Here is a 13,339-nt window from a genome sequence, read left to right on the forward strand (position 1 = left end):
TTTGTAGTATCGATTTTGGCGTTATAAACAACCGTTACAAAAAAAAACTTTAAAAAAAAAGATTTAGAAAAAAACTATATTTGACGGAAAAGCCTAGAAAAGGACAAAGATCTAAATATTTATAATTTGCAGGGAAGTGGAGGAGATTGGGATGGAGGAGTAACGTGCGTAGCTGTGTTGACCTCAGGCAGCCTGGTGCTACGGTGAGTTGTTAGTAGTAGTAGGGAAGTGTAGCTTAAAACTAACACGATATTGTGCATAAAATATTACGAATACTTCCACAAACTCCGCTTGTTCAATGGCTCACAACACTGACCTTGTTCATTGTTGCAGGGCAGTGCGGAGGACAGTTGCTCCAGAAGCAGTTCAATAAATGTTATGTAATACAAAATAGATCTTACATTAGAGCGAAAGAAACGAAAAATGGATAATTAGTCTTTCTAATAAACTTACATCCCGTCATTGTCCGCCAAGTTCAACTTAGCTCCATGTTGGATAAGAACTCCAACAACATCGCATTGGCCGTTCCGTGAAGCGAGAATTAAAAACGTCTGGCCAGGTTTTTCTTCGTTTTTATTTTTGGAAGTGTCAGATATTCTTTCAGATTATACTTGTTAACCTTTGAATGCCAGAATTTTATTTTTAATTGCCATAGAAAATTTTTATAGACAACTAAACTTTGTTTTCTAATGTTATTCCAAAAGCTTTAAATTAAAAAAATAAAAAAAGGTAAAAAAAAGTTGGCAACGATCAGTTGCTGATCCAAAAAAGATTAACCTTGTTCTGCAGTGCTACTTTCCAAAAGTGTTGATGTTTTAAAGATCAAAATTTTTCTTATAGAGAGGAGGTAAGGAGTGGGGTACAATATAATGAATTCTCCTTAAATCTGTACATTTTTTGTTTAATTTGCATTATTTTCCTGTTTTCATGAAAATGTCCTCCTCTCGAAATAAATTACTTTTTTTATGCCTTTATGAGGGGTGTGAAAATTTTAGATATTTTAACCAAGCTCTCTCAAAGACAAATCGAAAGACAAGGCTAAATCTGCAAAACTTTTAGAAACAGAAAATAATAGAATGAGAAAGAAGCAAACACAGAAATAAAACAACACACACACAAAAAAAAAAATGAAAATAGATGTCAACCAGAAAAAATTTAAAAAGCCAAAGCATAAACTGAAAAATGAAACAAATAAAAAAATCAAACAAAATAATTAGCTAGAACTATTCTCGTTTCGTTCTTTTTTTGTGTGTTTGATATCTAGTAGGCCTAGTCTCAGACCTTGCTTATTTTTCTTCCTTTTAAGTTTATACTGGTAGCCTACTTGTTAACAAACCAGAATACACTCAAGAAGTTTGCTTTGCTTGATTTGAGTAAACCAGTTTTTCTCTAGCTTTTTGATATAATAAGCTTATTCTTTCGTGGAATAAACTACGATGCAGGTATATTTTAATTAAATATTTAATGTATAGAAGTGGTTAGGTTTGGAATTTAATATAATGCGTTCTGGGCGGCCTGCTTCACCTAATTGTTGGTGTAGTTTCCATAATTTTGTTACTAAACAATTATATTTTCATCATATTTTGGTTTATTTTATTATGATTAACCTAACTTCAAACAAAGCTAACTTCTTGAGTGTGTTTTGCATTGTTAACAAGTTCCTTTTTATGTTTATCCTCTTATGTCATGTGTTTGTTTTTATCTCACTGAAAGTTCACATCCTACTTCTACGTTTCACTATTCTTATTGTTTTCATTGTATTTCTATATTTAACTATATATTTATATTTAATTTATATTTTAACTGTATATTTATATTATAACTATACACTATTATAACTATTTTTATATTTAACTATATATTTTGTATATTTAACTTTATATTTTAACTATATATAGATATTATAACTATATATTATTTTAACTATATATTTTTCACTATATATCTATATTTAACTATATATTTTGTATATTTAACTGTATATTTATGCTTAAATTTAGGGTTGGCGACGCGGCAATTTCTTTCCGCCTTTCTCCTACAAAATTCACCCACAAAAACGAAACGTTTCCATCAGACAGCGTGAAGTTCTGCCAAAACAGCATAATTATCAGAGGCAACTATTATCAACTATTACATAATTATCAGAGGCATCTTTAACATAATTATCAACTATTATCAGAGGCATCTATAACATAATTATCAACTATTATCAGAGGCAACGCTATAGCGTTGCCTATAGTAAAGGCCATAGTTACTATTCGTAAATCAGCTTCAAATGATAATTTTCTCTCATTAGTGAGTTTTTTTTTCAAAATGCGTTTTTAATTTTCGGTTACCTTGGGTTTGGGTTTGGGTTCGCTCTAAGCTAGGAGCAAAAAGCTGCAAAAGCTTTTTGAGTCAAAGGGGTTGAGTCAAATTATGCAGTTTTGGCAGAACTTCACATTGTTTGATGAAAACGTTTCGTTTTTGTGGGAGAATATTCGGTTCGTTTCTGTTTTGGATTCCTTTTTCCGCTGGAAAATAAGTCTTCAAATAGTCGTATTTTGCTGATTCTAAAAACTTTAAATCACTTCCGTGACTACTACTAATCGCTATCACTACCTGTTCTCTACTGGTCACCTCGACTTCACTTCACGCAAGCGGGGGGTGGGGGGGGATTTGCACAGCCACATATATTTAAAAAAAAAATATAGAAAAATCAAGAACTCAACGGAAAGAATTCCACATACAGTTTTGGTATTAGCGGGTGCCAGATTTAAAAAAAAAATGTAAGTGAAAAATCAGCTAAAAAGAAGCTAAAAACAGATGGCATAAATTTGCTTAAGAAGGCTTAGTTGTCTTTGGGAACAAACAGACAATGTTTGAATTCTTACAGAATAGGAGTATTATTCAATTTAACGAATTAATTTCACTAATTTATTTTCCCAGTTCAACGTGGCAACACCGGCGAAAATGAAAAAAATATACTTTGATGTTCTTGATATTTTAAACAATGGAGGTTCATCGGTCACCACGCCTACGTTTTACCTTAAAACATGATTAACTGGAAAAACTTTTCCCAAACCAAGCCCCTCTTTTTGCAGATTGTTTCTGTCTGAACAGGTTGCTACAGGTTAGCTATCTTACCAATAGGTCTCAATGGGAAATCACCCGAAAGTTAAAGATGTTCTTTTCGGATTTATTTTGAATGTATCTGTTTTGACTTTGTGGTATCGATTTTGGCGTGATAAACAACCGTTACAAAAAAACTTACAAAAAAAGCGTTAGAAAGGAACTATATTTCACGGAAAAGCCTAGAAAAGGACAAAGATCTGGATATTTATAATTTGCAGGGAAGTGGAGGAGATTGGGAAGTGGAGCTACGTACGTAGCTGCGTTGACCTCAGGCAGCCTGGTGCTACGGTGAGTTGTTAGTAGTAGTAGGGAAGTGTAGCTTAAAACTAACACGATATTGTGTATAAAATATTACGAATTCTTCAACATACTCCGCTTGTGCAATGGCTTGCAACACTGACCTTGTTCATTGTTGCAGAGTAGTGCCAAGGACAGTAGCTCCAGAAACAGTTCAATAAATGTTATGTAATATAGAATAAATCTTAGATTAGAGTGAAAGAAACGAAAAATGGATAATTAGTCTTTCTAATAAAATTACATCCCGTCATTGTCCGCCAAGTTCAACTTAGCTCCATGTTTGATAAGAACTCCAACAACATCGCATTGACCGTTCCATGAAGCGAGAATTAAAAATGTCTGGCCAGCGTTATTACTTGCATCGATAGTGGCACCAAATTCAATTAAAAGTGACACCATGTTGATGTTGGCAGCATAAATGCACAAAAGAGGAGAATTGCTGCTGTATTCAGTAATATGATCTGGAGAGCCACCGGACAGAAGAGGAAGACGAGTTACCTGTAACATTTATTTTATCACATTACATTGATTCTTTTATTACTAAAGATAAAAATAGCAAAAATAGCATGTTGCAGTTAATGATATGGCAAATATTTTGTGCGTTTTTTTAAAACTAACTTTTTTTGCTCTATTAGTTTTCATCCTGAGTTCAGGTTTTGCAGTCTCCAAGATCGTTCTAGAGATTAATCCTGACTACATATCGTTGCTGTTGCCCCTGTTGTATTTACACGTCTGAGGTAATTGATAAAAACAGTTTGCCAAGCTATTCTCAAAGGGAAGATAACAAGGATAATGTAAATCAGGAGGAACGAAATTTAATTGAAGAAACATTAACCTCTTTGTCCTCATTTCAAACAATGCCTAGCAAACAGTTTTTCGAAATAATTTCAGAAGTTTGGAAAAGGCAGATTAGGCGCAGCAGCAACAATATATGATATTCTTAATGAAGGGGGTTCAGAGGTTAAGAAAGGAGGTCAGAGGTTCGCATTTTTGAGCCATCTGCCTCCTTGGAAGTACCTTTTGATTCTAAAGTCTGGACATGCGGACACATGAACTGGGCAAACATTGAATTTAATTGTTTATGCTATTTCAGCATTAGATGAATTTTTCCTTTTTACTCATATTTCGTTTTTGACCCATTTTGCTTCGGTAGGTTTTCTCCTTTGCATATATGTATATAGAATAGAGTATATTTACTCACTGCAATAGCTGAAGCAAACATCAGCATGGCAATAAAAAACAAAACAAAAAAGACAAAGTAAAACAAGGACCAAGAAATAAAAACAACCCAGCAACATCAAAATTCAAAGTAGTGCTGCTTCAAGGTAAAGAGATAAAATGAATCAAAAACAGAATTTATATACTCGTATGTCAACAGTCAGGTCACACGGTTCATGATTATAACAGTGAAGGAAGCTTTTATTTAGTTTCAACGGACTTTTCATAACGAGAATTTTCCTTCTTTTCTTTCTTCCATTTTTTTTCATAGAATATGGGTAACTAATCTTATAAGAGTGGAGACTGGCGCTAGAGTCTAAAGCATCTCCAACGCCATCTAGCATTAAAGTTTTTTGCATTTTTTTGCAAAGTTCGGAATTGTGCTTTTTTTTCAGAAGCTGAGAATCCTGCGGTGGTGCAGTGGGTTTGAATTTAGCTTGGAAATACGGGACACAGAAATCGAACTAGGTTGTACCAACACACTGCATGGCCGACGTAACGACCTTAGCAGACAAGAATCGTAGTTTATCTGATATAATTCAGTAAAATACAGACTTCGAGATCAGATCCTTATTACTATTGTAACTTTTCCAATTGCACTAAATTCGCCTTATTATCAAACTAAACAACGCCAAGGAACACCAAGCAGGCATTGGTAATTTTTTCAGCACTGCCACCAGTTTTCACTCTTCCAGTTACCCCCCCCCCACCCCCCGCTTGTGTGAAGTGAAGTCGAGGTGACCAGTAGAGAGCAGTTAGTGATAGCGATTAGTAGTAGTCACGGAAGTGATTTAAAGTTTTTAGAATCAGCAAAATATGACAATTTGAAGACTTATTTTCCAACGAAAAAAGGAATCCAAAACAGAAACGAACCGAATATTCTCCCACCAAAACGAAACGTTTTCATCAAACAACGTGAAGGTCTGCCGAAACAACATAATTTGACTCAACCCCTGACTGCAGCTTTTGCAGCTTTTTACTCCTACCATAGAGCGAACCCCAACCCAAGGTAACCGAAATTTAAAAACGTATTTTGAAAAAAAAACTCACTAATGAGAGAAAATTATCATTTGAAGCTGATTCACGAAAAGTAACTATGGCCTTTACTATGGGCAACGCTATAGCATTGCCTCTGATAATAGTTGATAATTATGTTATAGATGCCTCTGATAATAGTTGATAATTATGTTAAAGATGCCTCTGATAATTATGTAATAGTTAATAATAGTTGCCTCTGATAATTATGCTGTTTTGGCAGAACTTCACGTTGTCTGATGGAAACGTTTCGTTTTTGTGGGTGAATATTGTGGGTGAATTTTGTGGAAGAAAGGCAGAAAGCAATTGCCGCGTCGCCAACCCTAAATTTAAGTATAAATATACAGTTAAATATACAAAATATATAGTTAAATATAGATATATAGTTAAAAATATATAGTTAAAATAATATATAGTTATAATATCAATATATAGTTAAAATATAAAGTTAAATATACAAAATATATAGTTAAATATAAAAATAGTTATAATAGTATATGGTTACAATATAAATATACAGTTAAAATATAAATTAAGTATAAATATATAGTTAAATATAAAAATAAAATGAAAACAATAAGAATAATAAAACGTAGAAGTAGGATGTGAACTTTCAGTGAGATAAAAACAAACACATGACATAAGAGCAAAAACATAAAAAGGAACTTGTTAACAATGCAAAACACACTCAAGAAGTTTTGTTTGAAGTTAGGTTAATCATAATAATATAAACCCAAATATGATGAAAATATAATAGTTTAGTAACAAAATTATAGAAACTACACCAACAATTAGGTGAAGCAGGCCGCCCAGAACGCATTATATTAAATTCCAAACCTAACCACTTCTAAACATTAAATATTTAATTAAAATATACCTGCATCGTAGATTATTTCACGAAAGAATGAGCTAATTATAACAAAAAGCGAGAGAAAAACTGATTTACTCAAATCAAACAAAGTAAACTTCTTGAGTGTATTCTGGTTTGCTAACAAGTACCAGTATAAACTTAAAAGGAAGAAAAATAAACAAGGTCTGAGACTAGGCTTACTAGATATCAAATACACAAAAAAAGAGCGAAACGAGAAGAGTTTTTTTGTTCTGATTGACATCTATTTTGATTTTTTTTTTGTGTGTGTGTGTTGTTTTATTTCTGTTTGCTTCTTTCTCATTCTATTATTTTCTGTTTCTAAAAGTTTTGCAGATTTAGCCTTGTCTTTCGATTTGTCTTTGAGAGAGCTTGGTTAAAATATCTAAAATTTTCACACCCCTCATAAAGGCATAAAAAAAGTAATTTATTTCGAGAGGAGGACATTTTCATGAAAACAGGAAAATAATGCAAATTAAACAAAAAATGTACAGATTTAAGGAGAATTCATTATATTGTACCCCACTCCTTACCTCCTCTCTATAAGAAAAATTTTGATCTTTAAAACATCAACACTTTTGGAAAGTAGCACTGCGGAACAAGGTTAATCTTTTTTGGTTCAGCAACTGATCGTTGCCAACTTTTTTTTACCTTTTTTTATTTTTTTAATTTAAAGCTTTTGGAATAACATTAGAAAACAAAGTTTAGTTGTCTATAAAATTTTCTATGGCAATTAAAAATAAAATTCTGGCATTCAAAGGTTAACAAGTAATAATCTGAAAGAATATCTGACACTTCCGAAAATAAAAACGAAGAAAAACCATTACACAGCCATATATGGTTACCAGCCATATGCATGTATGGTTATCAACTAGATACTAAATACACAAAAAGTACAAAAACGACAAAAATGTTCAGGCAATTAGCTTTTTCAAATTCTAGTTGGTGTAATCTTTAGTTTTGAGATTTAGCTTTTGAATTTTTGCTTTCGACATCTGTTTCGATCTCATTTTATCTTTTCGTACATGCTTGTTTCTTTTTCTGTGTTTTTTTTTTCTTTTTTGTACTTGTTTTTTTTTTTCAAATATGCAGTTTTACCCAATTGTAGTGGATTGATACTCTGCAAGCGACCAAACGTTTATTTTAACACCCTATGTGGCAGCAATGGCTCTGGAAGATCTTTATCTTTATATATATACATATATATATATATATATATATATATATATATATATATATATATATATATATATATATATTATATATATATATATATATATATATATATATATATATATATATATATATATATATATATATATATATATATATATATATATATATATATATATATATATATATATATATATATATATATATATATATATATATATATATATATATATATATTATTTCAAATCCCTTTATTAAGAGTTTTATTATTATTGACAAGTAACGCTCTTCTCGAAAATTTTGCTCTTATTCCAATCTTCAATTGGCTTATATCAATGACATTTAATGACAAGGGGATTTCGAACTATCCTTTCCTATCACGCTCACAAATATGTGAACATGATCGCAAAAATGAAATTTCAGATAATCACAGATGAAAATTCTATAACAAAGATAAAAGCAAGTTCAAACGAGGGGATTTTCCATTTTGCCACGGGGCATTTTTTTTAACGTTCTTCTGCACAGTTTGTCACGGCTACCGTCATAAATTGACGAACATAGATTTCCAATTATCTGAAGCCGTCGTTTCAGTAAATTACAGGAAGAATCTAGCAATTGGTCTCAAAAGCCAAGTAGTTCTCGAGATAACTTTTGATAGTGTAAATCGGATTTTTGTGATGTAATTTAAGCGGCACGTGTGTACTTCCTTCACATATTAGCTGCGTTTTTTTTCGAAGTTCCGTGTTTCATGGTTCATGTTCCAAGTTTCATGTTCTAGCCCAAAAAAGCAGTTTTTGTCGCTTTAGTGTTCTCTGTCCATGTTCCTGGTTGAAAGTCTAAAAACGCATTTTAGGAAAAGTAGCAAAATATTCAAAACTGTGGAAACATGGATAGAAGGAAATATAGCAGAAAAAGATCAGAGAGAAACAAGAAAGCTGCGCTGACTGCAGCCTTAATGGTAAGCACTTTCTTCGTCAAAAATGCTGAAGAACAAAATGATATTTGGGACGAATTTCTGGAGAACAGGCAGCTCAAGATGATGCTAACCTATTATTCAGGATCAGAAGATTATGAAGAAAACCAGAGAACCTTGAACAGAAAACCAGAGTTAGAATATTAAATTTTTCTCAAAAACGGCTCCCCATCTAGGTCATTAGCGGGTCATTCCATTCCTGTGCTGTAGCTTTCAGCATATCTCATTGCATTATGCTATGTTTGGCCAGGTTAGCAGGCACGTGAATTGCTAAGGGGCAGGGGGGCAGCCACCCCCAGACCATGGATTCCCCCAGACCTGGGTTGGCCCACCACCAGTGGCGTATTTAGGATTTCAGTTTTGGGGGGGAGCCTGTCAACAAAAATTTTCGGAAAAAAGGCCCCTTATTCGGGCGTGAGGCCAAATATTTGTTAGAGCTTTTTTCGAATTCATTGACCATTTTAACACTACAGAAACTAGTGCTAGCCAGGCATGAGTTCGATCCAAGTATTCGAATAGATGAGGTCCAGCAAGCACTGTTATATCTTTGTGATTTGAAGTGTTTCTGATTTCTGTTATTGAGTTTTTACATCTAAGAAGTGAAAAGAGTCTTAACTTAAATTCTCTTTCTGTTTTTTGCAAGGGTTTGCTCCTGTTAAAAACCCCATTTCCTCTGAAAAGGCCAAGGGGAGCACTAAGAGGAATGTCCTACTGATTGTGCTTATGCTTGTTTTGGCTTTTCCAGACTCGCGTGGCTTGTCAAACTGTGTTGTAAACAGTCAATCTTATCTTCGACGAGATTAACGTCAGTAAAAAGGTGCAGATATTTCGACTTCCCTTGGCAAAAGTCCTCCTCAGTTGAGGTACTTTCACCACTTCCGCTTTAGATGTGTCTGCCTCCACTGCCATATAACGAGTGATCTGATTGTGAGTGATCAAGAGCCCAAAATAGCCACAGCAACACCTAGAGAGGAGACGCAGACTCAGGAACCATCTAGAGTAAAGAGATAGCAGAGATGTGGACTCTAAAGCAGCGAGGATCTCCGCCCAGGGAGATCACACATGGCACTGGAGACAGATACATCTAAAGCAAAAGTGGCGACGTCAATCTTGTTGAAGATAAGATTTGCTGTTTATAAGAGTGCGTCTACATTCGGCATTATCTAGAAAACTGGGATGGAAAACTGGGTAGTGTAGACTGCTACTGCCGTTCCAGTTTTCCGTTTCTGGGTATGGAACACTTTCGTCAGCATGGATCACCAGAATTTAGTCCGTCGTGGCTTATCTAAAAAAAAAACAAAAAAAAAAAAAAAAAAAAAAAAAAAAAAAAAAACCCTGATAGCACACAAATACCTTAAGGCTGATTTAAACAGGAGGGAATTTTTTTTTTTTACTCATCTTTTTACTCAATTAGTACAAAATTCAAGAAATTCTATGCTACATGTCAATCAAATTCAAAAAGTACTGAAATCAACTGAATAGCCTTGAACACTATTTTCAAACCAGAACAAAATCACAGCATTTAAGGGCCACAAGAAAAAAGTCTAACAGAATCAGTTTGATTTCCTTTGTCGTTTTGACTTGCGGTCATCTTCCGAAGCGCTGTCACTATCATACTTTGATGGCTTGTTTGCAACTAGGGCCGCAAAAAGAGCCAAAAATCTGTCTGTTTGCTCCTCTGCTTTTTTATCTCTGTTCCGTCTATAACTTATTTCCTCTGCCCTCATTTCATCCAGTTTGTCTGCACGCTTCTTTTCATGTTTTAAATATTCTTGAACAAAAGCATTATGCTGTTCCTTTTTCTGTTCACGCTCTTGCTGCTTCTACTCAGTCTGCTTCAAAAACTCCTCGTGTTCCTTGCGCATACTGTATCTAGTTTTGGATTTCCCAGGTAGTACGTTTCTTGGGCTGGCTTTGTCACTGTCAATTCCTTCTGGGTCTGAAGGCAAAAAATCGTCGACTGACTCTAACTCATTGTGAAATCCTGCTACTCTGCTTAGCTGATTATTTTTTTTTAGCATGTTTATCATCCACTTTTTTCAAGCTAAGGGTTGGGGAGAGCTTCTTTGTCACAATGATTTCTGCTTCCACAGGAACGGAGCCAGAGCTAGATGGAATGTCAAAGGAATCCAAGACAACTGGTGGACAGATTGAGTGCGAATCTCCTTCTATGTCTATGACGTCATCGAAGAACGGAGGCTTATCTTTGGTGCCATTGCCCGTCTGATTAATATGACACTTGTATGTACGGACACTCTTCAACAGTGCTCCCCACTTATTTGAAAATTTCTCCCTTGTCTTGGGACCCAAGTTGAATCCCGCTTCTGTCATGATACTTGAGATTTTGACCCATAATCCTCGGCTATTTCTGCTCTTGTACACTTTATGTATGTCAGGCTCCCGCATGAGAGACAAGAGGTACTCTGTTGCCTTTGTGTCGTTCAGTCTACTGCCTTTGATTTTCCAGATTTCATCTGTTGTTGGAGTGTAGCCATTCAGCAGGCCATTGTTCCGATCAACATCATCTCCTCCTGATGTGTTAGCTTTCTCAGTAACGTTGTAGACTTCAGTGACTCCTATTAAAATGAAATGAAAATATGCCTGGAAACATATCACCTAAAATTCTACTTCAAAGCATTCCATTGATGCAGCATCATGGTTGCAGCGGTAGTAACCGAAAATTCAAAAATGTGTTTTGAAAAATACTAGTTAGTGCGAAAAAAAAAATTTTGATACCGATGCAGGAATGTTAATTGTTATTCATTACCATTGAAATCGCCATGGTCAAAAATCTTGAACCGGAGGTTTACATCCCCCCATCGCGAAAACTAACGAAACCCCTTATATCGACGAAATCTGTTTCAATATCCCCCTTTTTTTTTCGCCAGCGCTAGCCGATCACTGGATTGTTGCAGAGAGTTGTGTAAACGCGCAATAGAAATCATATTCTTACAAATAGTGTCTTTCTTTAAATTTAGACTGATTTCGCCACAATAAACTGCCATATGACACCAAAAACGGCAAAATTTTGTACCATCTCCGGAATGGGTGCGTCTACGAAACTGGTTAGACCGTCTCAAGAGAGGTCTTGTTAAGGTAACTCTATTGTATGAATATGAACCTGGTTGGTCACTTAGGCATGGTGCCAGATGCAACAAAATTACATCTAACAGAGAAATGTTATACTACTCAGATCACCCAACCTGGCATGGCTCAGTGGATAAAGCATTGGTCTCAAATGCTAAAGATCCTTGGTTCAGACCCAGGTGGTGGAACTTTTTTTTGTATTTCGGTTTGTCAATCTTTATCATTCAGTCAGTCAAGTTTGCGCAGAGAGAAGATTGTTATAGATACACATTTAGGATTTATTTCAATTTGAAAGTTGTTATGATCCCTTCTTTCTGTCTCCGTTTTCAGCTAGCACATCTTGGTAAATATTTTGCGAACATGAAGCGTAAGAGAAAATTGTGCGCAATTTTTTTTTTTTCCCCTGCTACATTTTCTATTTGTACTCTTTACATTATTATAGAAGAAAAGACATATAATATCTCAGTTGCTTTCTCCGTGAAGTAAAAAAAAAGAGCAAAAATTAATAGAAAAAAACAATTTTTTCTTGATGAAATTGAGCAGCGAAGTTGAAAATTAAAAATAACAAAAATTATCAACCCTCAAACAATGACGTATAATTCCATTTAAAATTGCTGTAAAATTAAGCTGTTTTAGTGTCTTTACTGAAAGCACTAAAACAGCTTATACACTATTATCTCGCTCCTTGAAAAAAACAGTTGCTATTATTAAACAATTGCCAGTCGCTCTCATCAATTATAGCCCCTGAGCCCATGGGGCATATTTATTTGGTAGATTCGCCAGCGATATACTGAAAGCATGGGACAAAACAGTTCAAAGGTGAATTTTCTATTAGTTACTTTTTATTGTTTTAAACTTTTATCAAAAAAACAAACACATTTTTTTTCAATTAGATAACCATGTGCATACAGTAAACCTAGTTTCCAACGCATAATTCGCCTTTTTATTGTTCTGTTTTATTCTTGCAGTAAAGCGCTAGTCAATTTTACATGTAAGTATATGGCAGGGTTGAGGGGTGATAATTTTTGTTCGTTTTAAGTTTCAACTTCGCTCTTCACTTTCATCACAAAAATATTGTTTTTTTCTATTAGTATATACAAGGTTTCAATCATATGCTTTTGGTTTTACTTGCCATCATCTGGAGGCTGCACAGTATATGTTTTGACAACTGACTCTTTCTTCGGGAGTTTGAAGTGCAAATTCTCTGCCATCTCTTTTGTCACTATGTAAACAGTCTCCTCGTCACCTGAAAATAAGACCGTATAGTTTTGGACAGTATTCACCTGTACAACACACAAACCACAGGATAGACCCCGAAGCCGCACCGAAAAGTCGGCGACGCGCCGCCGAAAAAAAATCGGGGGCGCGCCGCCGAGCTAGCATCGGCGCGCTGACGCCGCCGCTGAGTCTATCGGCGGCGGCGTCACTAATACGCCACCGTTTCTTTGTTTTTTTTTCCTTTTTTTAATTATCGGTATCGACCTCGGAGCTTCAACCGTCATACCGGCCAATCTGTTTCTTAAAGAAAAATACTGTCATCTTGAGCAAGGCATGTATATCGGTTCGTAGGAATA

At 34.6% G+C, this 13,339-nt stretch overlaps 1 protein-coding gene across 3 annotated transcripts in view; it reads right to left on the reverse strand.

The window, feature by feature from the left end:
* The window catches only part of LOC148942445 (protein TANC2-like), an 80,528-nt gene that overhangs the window by 21,150 nt on the left and 46,039 nt on the right, over positions 1-13,339 (reverse strand). For 2 of the 3 annotated variants that reach the window (XM_089103140.1, XM_089103141.1), the window contains exon 2: positions 3,768-3,909. In XM_089103140.1, coding sequence (XP_088959266.1) covers positions 3,768-3,909 — 142 coding nt within the window. Of the gene's footprint in view, positions 1-3,678; positions 3,910-13,339 lie in introns of those variants that run through there. The other variant, XR_016143150.1, reaches the window with a different exon arrangement.

This window comes from Artemia sp. Qi Xiang Cuo, chromosome 17 (genome assembly GCF_049724085.1).
Source record: "Artemia sp. Qi Xiang Cuo chromosome 17, ASM4972408v1, whole genome shotgun sequence".
NCBI lineage: Eukaryota > Metazoa > Arthropoda > Branchiopoda > Anostraca > Artemiidae > Artemia > Artemia sp. Qi Xiang Cuo.